The sequence below is a fragment of the Beta vulgaris genome, chromosome 4 (genome assembly GCF_026745355.1).
Source record: "Beta vulgaris subsp. vulgaris cultivar EL10 chromosome 4, EL10.2, whole genome shotgun sequence".
Classification (NCBI taxonomy): domain Eukaryota; kingdom Viridiplantae; phylum Streptophyta; class Magnoliopsida; order Caryophyllales; family Amaranthaceae; genus Beta; species Beta vulgaris.
In genome coordinates, this window is record NC_079205.1 from 50,069,663 (window position 1) to 50,083,327 (window position 13,665).

The 13,665-nt window shown below is 39.6% G+C and overlaps 1 protein-coding gene across 1 annotated transcript; it reads right to left on the reverse strand.

Moving 5' to 3' along the window:
• Positions 1–6,949: 6,949 nt before the first annotated feature.
• On the reverse strand, positions 6,950–7,897 carry LOC104891016 (ankyrin repeat-containing protein ITN1-like). The gene is made up of 2 exons (XM_048641859.2): positions 7,197–7,897; positions 6,950–7,033 (listed from the first exon to the last, which is right to left on the reverse strand). Exons 1-2 carry the CDS (start codon positions 7,782–7,784, stop codon positions 6,974–6,976), a joined length of 648 nt encoding a protein of 215 aa, XP_048497816.1. The 5' UTR covers positions 7,785–7,897; the 3' UTR covers positions 6,950–6,973.
• Positions 7,898–13,665: the final 5,768 nt, after the last annotated feature.

Genomic DNA, 13,665 nt, shown 5'->3' on the forward strand with positions numbered 1-13,665 from the left:
ATGAGTTCATAGTGGAGGGACAAAAGCAAGTTGTTCTTGTGCTTGAGAAGTTTAGATTTTGGTATGATCATCCTAGGCTTGGTCAGAGGGTAGAAGTGAGTGATGATGACAATTTGATGAGTATGTTCCCTCTATTTAGAGGTAAAGAGGATAGTATTATATGGATAGAAGAAACACATGATGTAGGGTTGTCATTTAAGTTAGTCATACAAATGAGGAATGGCAAGTTGATGAGAGAAGCTGCTAAACAAGCAGAATTTGAAGAACAAGTAAGGAAAAGACGAGAGGAGGAATTAAGGAAACAAAAGGAGGAATTGAAGAAACAAGAAGAGGAAGCTAAGATTGAGAGATACTTAGGCAAGGAAGTTCATTGTCTCAGTGGAGGTCCCTTTTTATAATGTTGAGAATGACAGGGCAGTGGAGTATGAAAGAGTGTAGGAAACAGACCCTGGGCTGTCACAACCACCAATGTCACAAACACAAAGTACTCCTCCCCAAACCCCACCTCAGTCACCCTCACAACAAAATCCCCCCCCCCCACACCAAAGCCCCCCACATCATAACCAACAACCACCAACACCTCCTGCAACACCCCCAACTGCAATACCCCCACATGTTTCACCCTTACACCAACCACCTCCTACTCACAACCCCCAATCTCACCCACACATCCTTCCCCTCATACTCACAGTCCCCCAATCCCATCCACACATCCTTCCCCTCATACTCACAGTCTCCTAATCTCCCCCTCACACCCTTCAGCTCCTACTCACAGCCCTCATTGACCCCCTCAACTGAACCCTCACACCAACCCACTAGAAAACAACCCTTAAGAAAACCAACCACCCAAACAAAAAAGGGGACTGTTAAGAAGGGTTTTAGGGCTGCTAAGATTAGTGCAAGGAGGCTTGGTACTTATGTGCCTAAGACTAAGGACCCTAGGAGAAATGCAACTAGGTCTAGGCAACCTGTGCATGAAGAGGATGAATCTGGAGACTCTGATGCTTGGGATTCTGACAACAGTGAGGATGAGGATTATGAAGAGGAGGAAGAATGTTCTGAGGTGGAGCTAGAAAATTTGGACCTTGAAGAGGAAGTTCTTGAAGATGAGCCTGACTTTGATGGTGATACACAGAGGGCTAGGTTTGATGAGTGCTTGCTGAGACATCCACCATGGATTAGGTCTACTTGAATGGTAAGGTGGTTGATGATATGGCTTTTGGTGAGGTGAAGCTTCATTCTTGGATGATATTCTCCTCCAAAGAACATTTTCTTGATGTGTTTAAGGACTATTATTGCATACAAGAAGGGTTTGCAGTGAGGGTAGAGAAGGCTGATAACAGTAGGTTCACTGCATGTTGCATTGTTCAGGGTTATGACTGTAGGATCCATGCATCTAAGTTGTTAGACAACAACAGTTGGGAAATCAAGACCTTCAAAGGAGAACACAAGTTATGTGAGAGGTTGGAAAATAATCCTATGATTTCCACTGTTTGGTTGACAAGACATTTGAGGGGTGACATTGAAGCTACACCAGACATCCCTATTAAATCATTACAGAAGTTATGCCAAGAAAAGTTCAGGTTGAAGGTGAAGAAGACGATTTTGTATATGGTAAAGGAGATGATAAAGTAAGTATTATATGGTGGTTTTTTTGAATCCTATGGGTTGTTGCCTGCCTATGTTGAGATGATTAAGGCAATAAACCCTGGAAGCTACGCTTTGGTGACCTGATCAGGTAGCACTAACAGTGAATCTCCTCACTTCAAGGCATGCTTCATCTCCTTTGCAGCTCAAGTGAGGGGATTTCTAGGTGGTTGTAGACCTTTTATAGGGATTGATGACACTCATTTGAGTGGGTACTACAAGGGGGGTCTCCTCACAATTGTTGCAATTGATGGAAATAATGAAATATTTCCATTTGCATATGGGATAGTGAGCAAGGAAAGCATTGAGAGAGGGGGTTACTTCTTCAAGTTCTTGAAACTCCTATTCATTAGTGAAGGAGTCCATACATCATATTGGACCTTCATTAGTGACAGAATAAGGGTTAGTCATCTAATACTTTCTAAGTTTTTTTTTGTTTTTCTTGCACTACTCTTTTTGGTGTTTGCTAATGTGTGGTACGACATAAATGTAGGGAGTTGAAACTGCCTTGCATGAAGTCTTCCATGATGCTGCAAGGAGGATATGCTGCCAGCATCTTTATGCAAACTGCAAAAATGCTGGATTTAGTGGAAGTGCTTTCCTCAAACTGTTTTGGGTTGCTGTTGATGCCTACAACATGAATGTTTACAAAAAGGCCATAGAGAAGATAACCAAGCATGAACAAGGTAGAGGAGCAATGGTCCAGACATGCATTTAACCCTCAAGTTGTTTGTGATCACAACACAACCAACTTTGTGGATTCCTTTAATGCATGCACAAAACCATTTAGAGACCTCCCCGTCATGTCTTTATTGGAAGGTAATGTTCCCCATCCCATTGTGCCTAATTTATTTGCAATAATGTTTAGTTTCAGTCATTTAGTTTCTATGATATTTTATTGCAGCTATAAGGTATTGGTGCATGGAAAGAATCGAGTCTAGGTTTGACAAAGCAGTTGGCATGGACCCTAATGCCTTGACTGATTATGCCACAAGGATCTTGAATGAGAGATCTGATGAAGCTAAATTTTGTCACATAAGCAGGTGGGGATGAGTTTGAGGTTAGGGAAGACCATGTGCATTTCCCCATTAACCTAGAGCATAGGAAATGTGTCTGTGGGAAGTGGTAGGGGACTGGTATTCCATGTAAACATGGCCTTAGGGTTATTTTTTATCAAAGACTAGAGCCTAAGGACTTTGTTTCTACTTAGTACAAAGGGACTGCCTACAAAAGTACCTACTCAAACCATATGCACCCAATGCCTGATTCAACGAAGTGGCCCTTGTTTGAACTTCCTAAAATTTTACCCCCCCATTTCCAAAGAAATGCTGGGAGGCCAGCTAAGCAGAGAAAGAGATGGAGATGTGAGAAGAAAAGAGGAAAAGGGGGCAGCACTATCAAGTGTGGTCACTACAAGGAGGTTGGCCATAATTCTAGAACATGCAAAGGAGGAACCACTGTCAAACAAAAGAAAGAAGCTGCTGCTGCTGCTAGGGGTCCTTCAACAGCACAACAACACATTGATGTGCCTGACAGCAGCTCACAAAAGGGAAAGAAAAGAGTTGCAGCAACATCTAAGGGTGCATCCAATGTTAAGAAGACCAAGGTCTTGTACTCTCCTTTCAGTGAATTTTTTTATTTTAATTTCATATTTTGAAACTCTCTAAATGTAGTTGTTACGGGTAAATAGTAGTTGAAACAAAAGACCAACTTTTTGGGAATGTTGTGAAGATCAATTTTTTGGTGATGTGAAGCTACTATTTTTTGGACAATGTAAACCTACCGTTTTTGGTGAATCATACAAGTCACATTTTATTTAATGAAATTCAGATGCATTTGATTACATTGCTTCCCATTTCAGTTCTTCATTACAAACACTAGTAAAAGAAACATGATAATTCCTATTTTGATGGCCGCTTGCAAGCACTTGTGTTGTTGCTTGATTTTTTTCTTCAATTGCTTCATTTCCTCCACCAACTTTGCATTATTTTCCACTTCTTCTTCTTCAAGTATATCATCCCCATTATGTTGCTCAACATAACCACTACACCACCTAAAATTGTTATTACACGCATCACACTTGTAGTATAATTGTTGCGGATTCATTGATGATTCCGAGCTCCTAATCGCAAATATTCTCCTACATTTGCAAGTCTTGTTTGGCACTCTAATGTTGGAGGATTGAAAATTTGAAGAGCAAGTGTGGGATTATGAGTTCATTGTAAAGTAGGCATAACAGTTTGAATAGTGCATCAAAATGCATCTGATGTTCTTTTGAAAAACTAGCCGTTATCTCCCAACGGCTAGTTTTAAATTAATTTTGAAAAACTAGCCGTTATTACCATTTTCATACATTTATCTTATACTTCAAGGGTATATGGTGCATAAGAAACATGCACTAACGGCACACTAACATCGTTCATCATTAATGGCATTTGGTGCAAGTTAGTCAGATCTCAAGGGCATTTGGTGCATTTTTCAAACAACGAGGGTACCTGGTGCATTTCATTAAACCTCAGGGGTACCTCATGCAAAAACCGATTTTTATATATACTTAAACTATAACATTTACATGATTACATCTTCGATCCCCATTAGGAGCACTTTGAGAGAGTGTTTCCCCTTACCATCCTCCACTCTCAAAGTGTATGCCCGCAACCCAGCCCAGGTTAACTTGCGAGAGGTTACGATATAGTAGGCGGTTCATCTTATCATGGAGGCCCCAAAATAAATTTACATGATTACATCATATATAAATATGAAAATATATAGTTCTAACATAATTCTTAATATTTTTTTAAATATACGACGACTATCAGCAAGCCGCCTCACCAACGCGGCATTGGCACAACCAAACGACGGCAGTAGGAGACGCATTGAGGGACCCAGGCCGCATCTCGCCGATAGCAACCAAGAAAACAACGACTGGAGTGAAAAAAAATAAATAGATAAAAGAGCAGATTGAGCAGCATATGTACCATGAAAAGGACATCATATGTAATTATGTACTATGAAGAGATAGTCAAAACTTATTATATAATTTCTCCTTTCTAAAATAAGTGAAACATTTCTCTCAAAAACCTCTCACATAAAAGAGAGAAGTGTTTCACTTACTTCAAAACGAAAAAATATTAAGTTTAATCTTAGTAAAACCCTGATTAAGTAGGAATACCTAAGTCAAACAAGAACAATATTCTTCCATTTTCTTAATTCTATAAACCTTTTAGGAAATAATACAACTTTAATACTCAATCTTTTGTTGTATGATTTATGCTATAAATACAAATAGTTCTCATTCTAAACCTTCAAAATTTATAAAAATATAATTATTTCATGTTATAACACTCTTAAACTTCAATCTGACTTGTGTGGACCCGGATCACATTACTATTAGTATGCATCAGGCTAAAAGCACATATCATTTCTGAACAATCCATTATATTATTCAGAAACCCACTATATCATACAAAGACTCACGATATTATTCAAAAATATACTATATCGCGAATAACCTACATCATTTCTAAACAATCAACTATATCATTCAGAAACCCACTATATCATGAATAAACTCACTATATCATTCAAAAACATATTATATCTTGTAGAAACTAAATCATTTATAAACAATCCACTAATTTTTCAGACACTTACTATATCATGTAGAAACTCACTATATTATTGCACTCACTGTATCATGCAGAAACTATTTCTTTCTACATGTTAAAGCACATGTCACAATATATATACTACACAATCTACATCTTCCTGCAAGTTAAATCACTAAAATTAAATCTTCCACTATATTGCATATAATTTCACTATATGTTTTCCGTTAATAAAATCCACTATATTGTTACAAGTTCACTATATCTATAAAACTCACTATATGAAGTTAATATCAATTACCAACCTGGTGCACATTAAGTTGCACCGGGTCCATTTAAGTTTTTTTACTTAAACTTCGAATAGCAATTATTACAATAGTATAATATCAAAGACTTTATAATTTAGAACTCAATGATAAACTTTCTAAAATATATTGATCAAAAGACTAAATATAATTATAATACCTTATAAAATTGAGTTTAAATAGGTTCAAATAGGTGAATATGTAAAGATTTTCTAAAAATAGTATTAATGAGTTTAGATAAATCCAATTCAGGTGAGTTTAGAAATAAGGAGAATTATTTTAACTCCAAATTGAGAGTGGTAAATAATTAGTAACTAGGCCTAATAACAAATATTCTCTTGCCGCTCTTCAGCCTTCCCCCAAAAAAAACACGAATTCTAAAGACCCACCCTAATAGGCTCGTTGGTGGCCGGTCGCTTAACCGGTCGTCGACCAGCCTGCTTCCCTTCTTTTAACAGTAGTATTATGTGAGTAATAGAAATATTTTGGGGTGTACTAAGGTGAAATTTGGTAGTACTATGTGGGTAATAGAAATATTTTGGTTTCCTAAGACAAGGGACGATCTAAGAAATTCGATCTATAGTGGAGTTACTCTTGGAGTTTGGTATTGTTTGGCTCAACAAGCAGCTTTAGGAGTTCGAGTGTTGGGTAATGTGAGAGGTAGTTCTTATTCTAGGACAGGATGTATGTCTATTATGGCTCGATCTTCCTGATTCGGGATTGAAGGGTCGACTCTTTATATCCGACGAATGGGCGAATTTCATCAAGCTAATTCGCCCGAAGTTCATGTGATGACTTTAAAAGTCATCACCCATCAAAAATGCATCTTGTGGGAAGCCCTATAGTTTGATTTGGGTTACGTTTCAACCTCCACAAATTTTGAGTTTCAGCCTTACGAGTTAAAACTTTAGGTACCCTTGAAGCAGGGTCAGAAATCACGCACCAAAGGATGTGGCTTCTTTCATAGTTCAATCAGTAGAATCCCCGAAAGAAGTTTTTGCTCAAGCACCTTGGGATTTCTCATCTTGTGAACAAAGGATTCAACAAGATGAAGTGTATTAGTCTCTCTCTCTGAAGATCATATGGTTTCAGCATCTCAACAAATTCTCTCTCATCATGTTAGGTCTTTTTCGACAAAACAATTTACCCAAATCCACCAGAAGCCGCCCAAGATAAGGATCACTTGGACTAGATCAACAACAAGTTAGTTTTTGTTAGTAGGATATGTAAGAGCAAGTGCAGCTCATTTTAAAGTTTGTGTGTTTTATGTTTAGCTGTAGTAACATTAGATTGTACTTTCGCTTTTTTAATTAATGAAAATTTTAGCATGTAAAAAAATTAGAAGTGAATAATGAATCAATAAGAGCACAATTTTTACTTTTTACCAGTTCAAGCAATGGGACTTCAGCTGGATCATTGCATATTCCCCCCGACATTCTGAGTGTCATCATTTCCTGAAATAAGTTGTATTCCCTGGAAATTGGAAATGGAGTTCAATCATTTAAGGGGACAAGCATCACAAGCTAAGTTAAATCTGGTTATTCTTTTTTCTTCCTCATATATCTTACAGATTATTAAGACAATGTAACACAGACTAAGAGAACCTAAAAGTATAGGGCTCTATAGCGGTTTTTACCTCTTCAAGCGATCTGATTCCATCTTTCCGCTTTTGGTTTGTCGAAAGAATTAACTTTGTAAGTACCTTACGCAAAATGTTTTGCAAGATGATAGAAATCGTTGCAGTTATAAACAAAGAGCACATGACGACCAAAAATATGGCTGCCCACAACGAGCTACGGTCTATTACCGTATAGGTACCGGTTATAAATGCCACCATTGTGCCAATCAGGGATAGCATAAGTATCCACACACAGCGATCAACCAATAAATATGATCTCTCATGGTTAGAAACCATGGACCATATCAAGCAAAACAAGACGAGCATGGATGTGCACATGGCAAATGCATCTGATAGTAAGAACACTATAAATGATGGTTTCTTTGCCAGAATGGTATTGCCAGTTTCATTATCAAAACCACCCGGGAGCGTGAATCCAGCCGCAAATGTAATTGTTGCCAAAAGAGCCGCAACCACAGATAGTGTGTTTCGCATTTGATCCAGATTCGTCCCAGATTGGATGTAAGTTGTTCTAAAGTTTGGGTTCACTTTGATTTCCTTGCACATCTGTGCCTGCAGGTAATAGTGGTTTACATGCCTTATCATAGGTCCATAACTATGCTTTTAAGTATGAAAAAAATGTCAAAAGTATTTATGTAACAAGTAATATGCATGACATTTCCATTTTAAGGAAGTATAACAAGTACAACATACCCAGTCGTCGTCTTGTTTGCAAAGCTCCGCAAGCAATACCATGGAAGTTGCACCACGAGAATCCTTTATGTTTTTATAATAGTTTTGTTCAACCCCATTATTAACGAGTAGTGCCTTAGCCAGAAATATGTCCTTCCTCTCTAGTGCTCGGTGCAAAGGCGTTGCACCCTGAGAATCAGTTGTGTTCTTAAGTCCCGCAACAGATGGAATCATAAAAAAGTTCAAGTAATCATTGTAAGTTCGCAATTTGATGTGGTGCAAAGGAGTGTCATTTTCTTCACGGTAAATCATCTGAAAATCTGAACAATTATTCATGAAGGCGATTACAGCTAATGTGTCATCTGTCTGACATGCTGTAAGCCAATCAAAACGTTCTCTTTTTATCAAAGAAGGGTCTCTCAGCAATTCTATAAGCCATGGGTCAGGGTTTTGTTCAGCTATGGCAGTGTCAAGGGCCGTTTTTCCCTCTTTATCAGGTAAGCTGATCAACCACCAAAATTTCTCAAGCAACCGCCTGCCAAATATTTCTTTATTCACAAAGGTAAATCCTCGTCAAAAGAAAAAAAAGACAAAGGTATTACAACAATATTTACAGAAGTGCTACTATAGTGAGAGGTGGCAGATCGGTGTATGGTTTGGACTTAAGCTAAGTCCATATCAATTCAAATAAAATTGGATTTCACTTTTTCATTTTAAATCCAAGTCGATGATAGTTTAAATCTAAAACAAATTAATCAAAATTTTCAAACACTATATCTGATCCAATCCAAAATATCCAAATTTTTTAACTCTATACTTTTCATGAAGTAATTAGGCGCGAGCATAAAAATAAAGCGATTCGAGAAGTAACTCACATAATCCCATAAAAATTCAGTAATACGACTAATAAAACATGCAAACCCATAAATTTTAGGAATAATTGACAAGGACGGTGTTCCGATTACGAAACTGTGGCAGACTTAAGAGTTGTCCATTAGTGATTGAGGGCTATCCGGGAGTGGTGAACTGCACAAGAACAAACGTGAGCTACCCTCGGGGGGATGCGAGGAAACCCCCTCCGACACTCAAGTCAGCTAATGTCCGATAAGGATTAGAGAGAGATAAGCTATTTTTAGTATGAGAGAGAATGTACTTGCAGATATAGTACCATTGGGCTATTTATAGAAGTACTATTCATTTGACTGGATAGGTAATCCTTTGACACGTGTATGATTGTGACGAGTCTGTCAGGAGGGAAGATTCCCTTCTTTTGTCCTATTCTGTGGCCGCGAAGGTAGTCTCGGTCTATTATTAAGGAACACTTGTTTCCCTCTTATGAGTTTGCATCCTAAAACATTTCGTGTCGGACTTACTTCCGTGTCCGACTATAGACTTGGGTGGTACCCATACAACTAACCCCCCAACATCATGGGGGGTTGTGACCGTCATTGATGTTAAGTTTGATGACGCGAACGAATTTTGCATGCTACTTTGGTTAGGTTTATGATGTTGCCACGTGTTGACATGCGGTGAGTTGTAAATTCCAAAAATTGTAATCATTACGGATTCTAGAATCCCGCTCGTTTCTCCACCCTTTTATTTATTAGGGTGTGCTGTGTAGGTGACACTTGGCGTTGATCCAGGGCTACAATTGATGCGTTTTTCAATCGTCACCGCTCATTTTGGTATTTAAAAACAAAATTTTCTTTTCTTTATTTTTCATTCAATTTCTTCGTCTTTCTTCAACCTTTTTCTCTGGTTTTCTCGTTTCTCTGAGAACTTCAAAGCTTCTACTTTTCGACTAAGAGCATCTTTCTTCCCTAAATTTCTTCAAAAAGGCCATTTTTCTGCATTTCTCTCCTTGCTTTTGACGAATTTCCACAAATTTCGGTTCTTTTCCTGGATTTTGCTCGAGGGTGTTTTTCTTTGCTTCGGCCTCTTCTCTAGCGAGTTCCTGTTTCTCCTGCTGCATTTCGGGGAAGTTTGCTTCGCTTTCTCTGGTCATTTTTCCGGCGAAATTTCTCTCAGGTACCAATCTCGAAACTTTTTGGTTTTTCGCTGTATTTTTCCTTCCTTAAAACTATGTCGGACCATTCAGACAATCATAAAATTTTGAGTAGTGAATACATGTCCAAAAGTGAACCGTCTTCTCCTTCTTCCCTTGATAGCGGACAAAGTTTGTCTATTTCTAGCCCTAGGGAGGGGCGGACTCGCCTTCTAGCTGACCTGCCTCTTACAGTCGATATGGCGAAAGAACTAAGGTCTAAGTTCCTTAACGATCGCTCTACTCCCGAGCAATAAGATTTGACTAGTCAATACCTGTTCGCTAGGATGAGTGGAGATAAACAAACGCTTAGGGAGTTAAGACACCAAATTTTAGCCCGCGGGACCGTTAGGTTTCCCCCGCCTGATGTTGTTCCCGGTCTTAATGTCCAGCCTTTGAGGGAACATGCTTGGCTAGATAGTTTAGCTGATGCCAGGATGGTGGCAGACGCTAGCTTTTACGACCGACTTGCTCGTGATTTCGGCCCAGCTCATCCTCTTGTTGTTGATTTAGGTTCAAACAATGACTTCATTGCCATCATGGATGAGGTTGGCACTAGTCCTTCTACTTTTGGTCGAGAGCCGACCGTTCGCCATACCGAGATCGCCATTGGTGAGAGTTCTAGTATGGCCCCTTCTTCTTGTCCCGAGCCTAATCCTGAACGGGACAATGTTCTTCATTCAGGAATATGGCTTCCCCCATTGCAGTGGTCCCAAGAACACGGTCATTTGTAAAACTTGGCGAGCGTACGCCTTAGAGTTAGACTACTGCAAAGTTGCTGAGGAGCTGTATGCCTTTTCTGCCGACTATATATTGGTGATCCCGATCAAGGGATTGAAGGCGACTGATTGTCCGGCAGGGCATGTAGCTGTTTACGCCCATCATTTTGAGTTTGGGCTGCGTTTCCCTGTGGATCTTGTTCTGGTGAAGATCTTGAAGGCCTTCAACGTCTACCTTGCTTAATTGACTCATTTGGCCGTGAGGAACCTGATCGCGTATGTCTGGGTCTGCCGGTATTTGGATTTTCCCAAGACCCTTAATTTCTTCCGCCGGCTCCATTGGCTGCGAAGGAATGGTTATGTTGAGAAAGGTGGTAGTCGTTGATGACAGCCAAGAATGAGATGACCATTTATCCAAAACTGACTTGGTTGAAGGGATGACAGCAAGCCTTTTATTGGCTAAAGGTACCGGCCAATTTCCCTCTTTGTCGGCACTTCACGAAACCGATCACTAGGATGGAGGTTGTGCTCTCCTATGGTTTGTCCAAGGCTGAGCAAGAAGCCTTTGATTATTTCGAGTCCGAGCCAGAGGTTGAAGGTGGTGAAGAGTCTGAGACACGAATTCCTTGTACTTGGCTTCCACATGCTAAGTAAATTCTCGGCAATGTGCCCTTGTCTGCCCTGTTCCTGTGCCGGACTCGCCCAAAAGGTGTGTACCCTGAATTTTGGTCTGACATAGGACTTTGGCAATGTTAATTCTTTGTTTTTATTTTCTTATTGAAAACATTTATCCTTCTTATTACAGGTGCCGGTAGCTTGGATCTCGAGGAGTTAGGCTTAGACGAGAATTTAAAACCAATGTCTAAGACTTCTGAGGAGCCTCTATTCGATTATGACACCGTTCACGACCTTACTAGAGGTCCGTGAGGTGCTGATTGCAATGCTGGTCGCGGTGGTCGTACTGCTGGTCGGGCTGTTCATCGTGCTGGACGGACTCAGGGCCACACTCCTGGTTGGGGGGATCACACCCCTTCCCGGTCAACTGTTCAAGTCCCAGTGAACAGGGGCGGCAGTAGTGTCAGCCGTAGGCGACCTCGTGAAGCTGAGATGGAAGACTCTTAGAAGCGACAAACTGTGGAAGTTGCTTCTTTGTCTGAAACACCCATTACCGGTTCTGAAGTCCATGTTGATTCTCCTGTTCGGGATTCCACTCCTGTCATCCCCTGGACGCCCCTCTTGATACGGCTATAAGCAGCATTGGGATGGCACTGGGATTCGGCTCGTCCATGCGGCAGAGGATCTATGAGATCCCTAGTGCTCCGAGTTTTCTCTTGGATCTGGGTCCGGGAATCTTTTCTGGGGTCCGTGAATGGATCGAGACGAAGGAGGTACCCCTCTGTGCTGCTGTTAAGGCTGCCTTCTCTCGCCCCCTACTATTCCCGGTTAATTATAACGGCCGAGTTGGGATGTGAGGGAAGATGAGTCTCTTTATGCAGATATCCCTGCTAACGGTGGCACCTTGGGCTACCGTCTTCTGAAAGGACTCTAACTGCCGATAGATTGTTCGGCAGACAAATTGGTGGCACCCGCGGCTCAGCTTGCTCACCACTTGGCTGTGATAAGTGACACATTTTATTATCACTAGTAGAATAAATGCTTATTGATGCGGTCATTAAGTGCCCTATTGCGGCATTTTTGGCCGCGCAGCAATTAAGGTGACATCAATGGGTAATTAATATATTGTTGCGGTTTTAAACCGCAATAATATTTAAACATATTGCTGCAGTTTCTCGGAACAATCGCAGCAATAAGTATTTTTGTAATATTAAAAATATATGTATATTGCTGCGGTTTCTTCCCAAAACCATTTTTTCATTACTCAATGCTTAAATTTGTGGTAGTTATAATACACTTATAATATAAACATTTTTAAATCCAAGGAGACTATTGCAGTACAATAACAACACAATAGTAACTAATAACCCAAACTGCCATTTATTCAATAAAAATAATATTTTACAAGCCTTAATTATAAAATATATATATAAAAAAAATAAAAACAGACTAATAAGAAAATATATAAAAAAAGCGAAAAAGAAAAAGATAGAAATATACAAAGATCTAAATTGAAACAGAAGTGCAGAGAATTTATAAAAATTTAAAATTAAAAATTTTTAAAAAGGGAAAATACGACGGAGACGAACGGTACAGAGAATAAGAACAAATGTGAACCACCACCGCACCACCGGTACAGAGAATGGAGAGATGCGAACCAAGATCGGAAAAATCATCGAAGAAATGCAAACCATCAAACGGACTAACGGACTAACATTGGTGGAGAGATGCGAAAAATCAAACGGACTAACGTTGGTGGAGAGATGCGAACCATCGATCGGAAAAATCATCGTCTGTCATAAGACCGACCTTACAAGATGATGGAGAAATCACCGTCGATCTGGTGCGGACTAACGATGGATCGGAGAAATCAACGTTGATGGAGAAAAACGAATCAGAAATCATCGTCGGTCATAAGACCGCCCTTACACGCTGCTTCTCTCGCGACAGACATGTCGTCTATGAGGAGATGAGAGAGAGAGAGAGAAGAGAGCGTAATTACTGATGAGGAGGAAATGAGAGGGAGAGTGAGGAGAGAGGGTTTAAAAAAACGGCCGGGAGCTGTTAAAAGGAAGAAGGAATAAAACACTAATTGGGCCGTGCATTTTATTTTAAAACAGCCTATTGTTGCGTTTTTTGTAGGAACCGTAGCAATAGGTTTAAATATTAATAAAAAATTAATATTTTAATATATTGCTACGGTTCTGACTGAAAACTGCAGCAATAGAGCTGGTCCAAAAATCAACTTAAGTTTGAAAATTTTCACGTTGACATATATTGTTGCGGTTTAATTTCTAGCTGAAACGCAACAATATGTCTATTTGATATTTTTCTTTTCTTTTTACATGATATATTGCTGCCTATGGGTAAAACTGCAACAACATTACCGCAGCAATAAGCAATTATTCTACTAGTG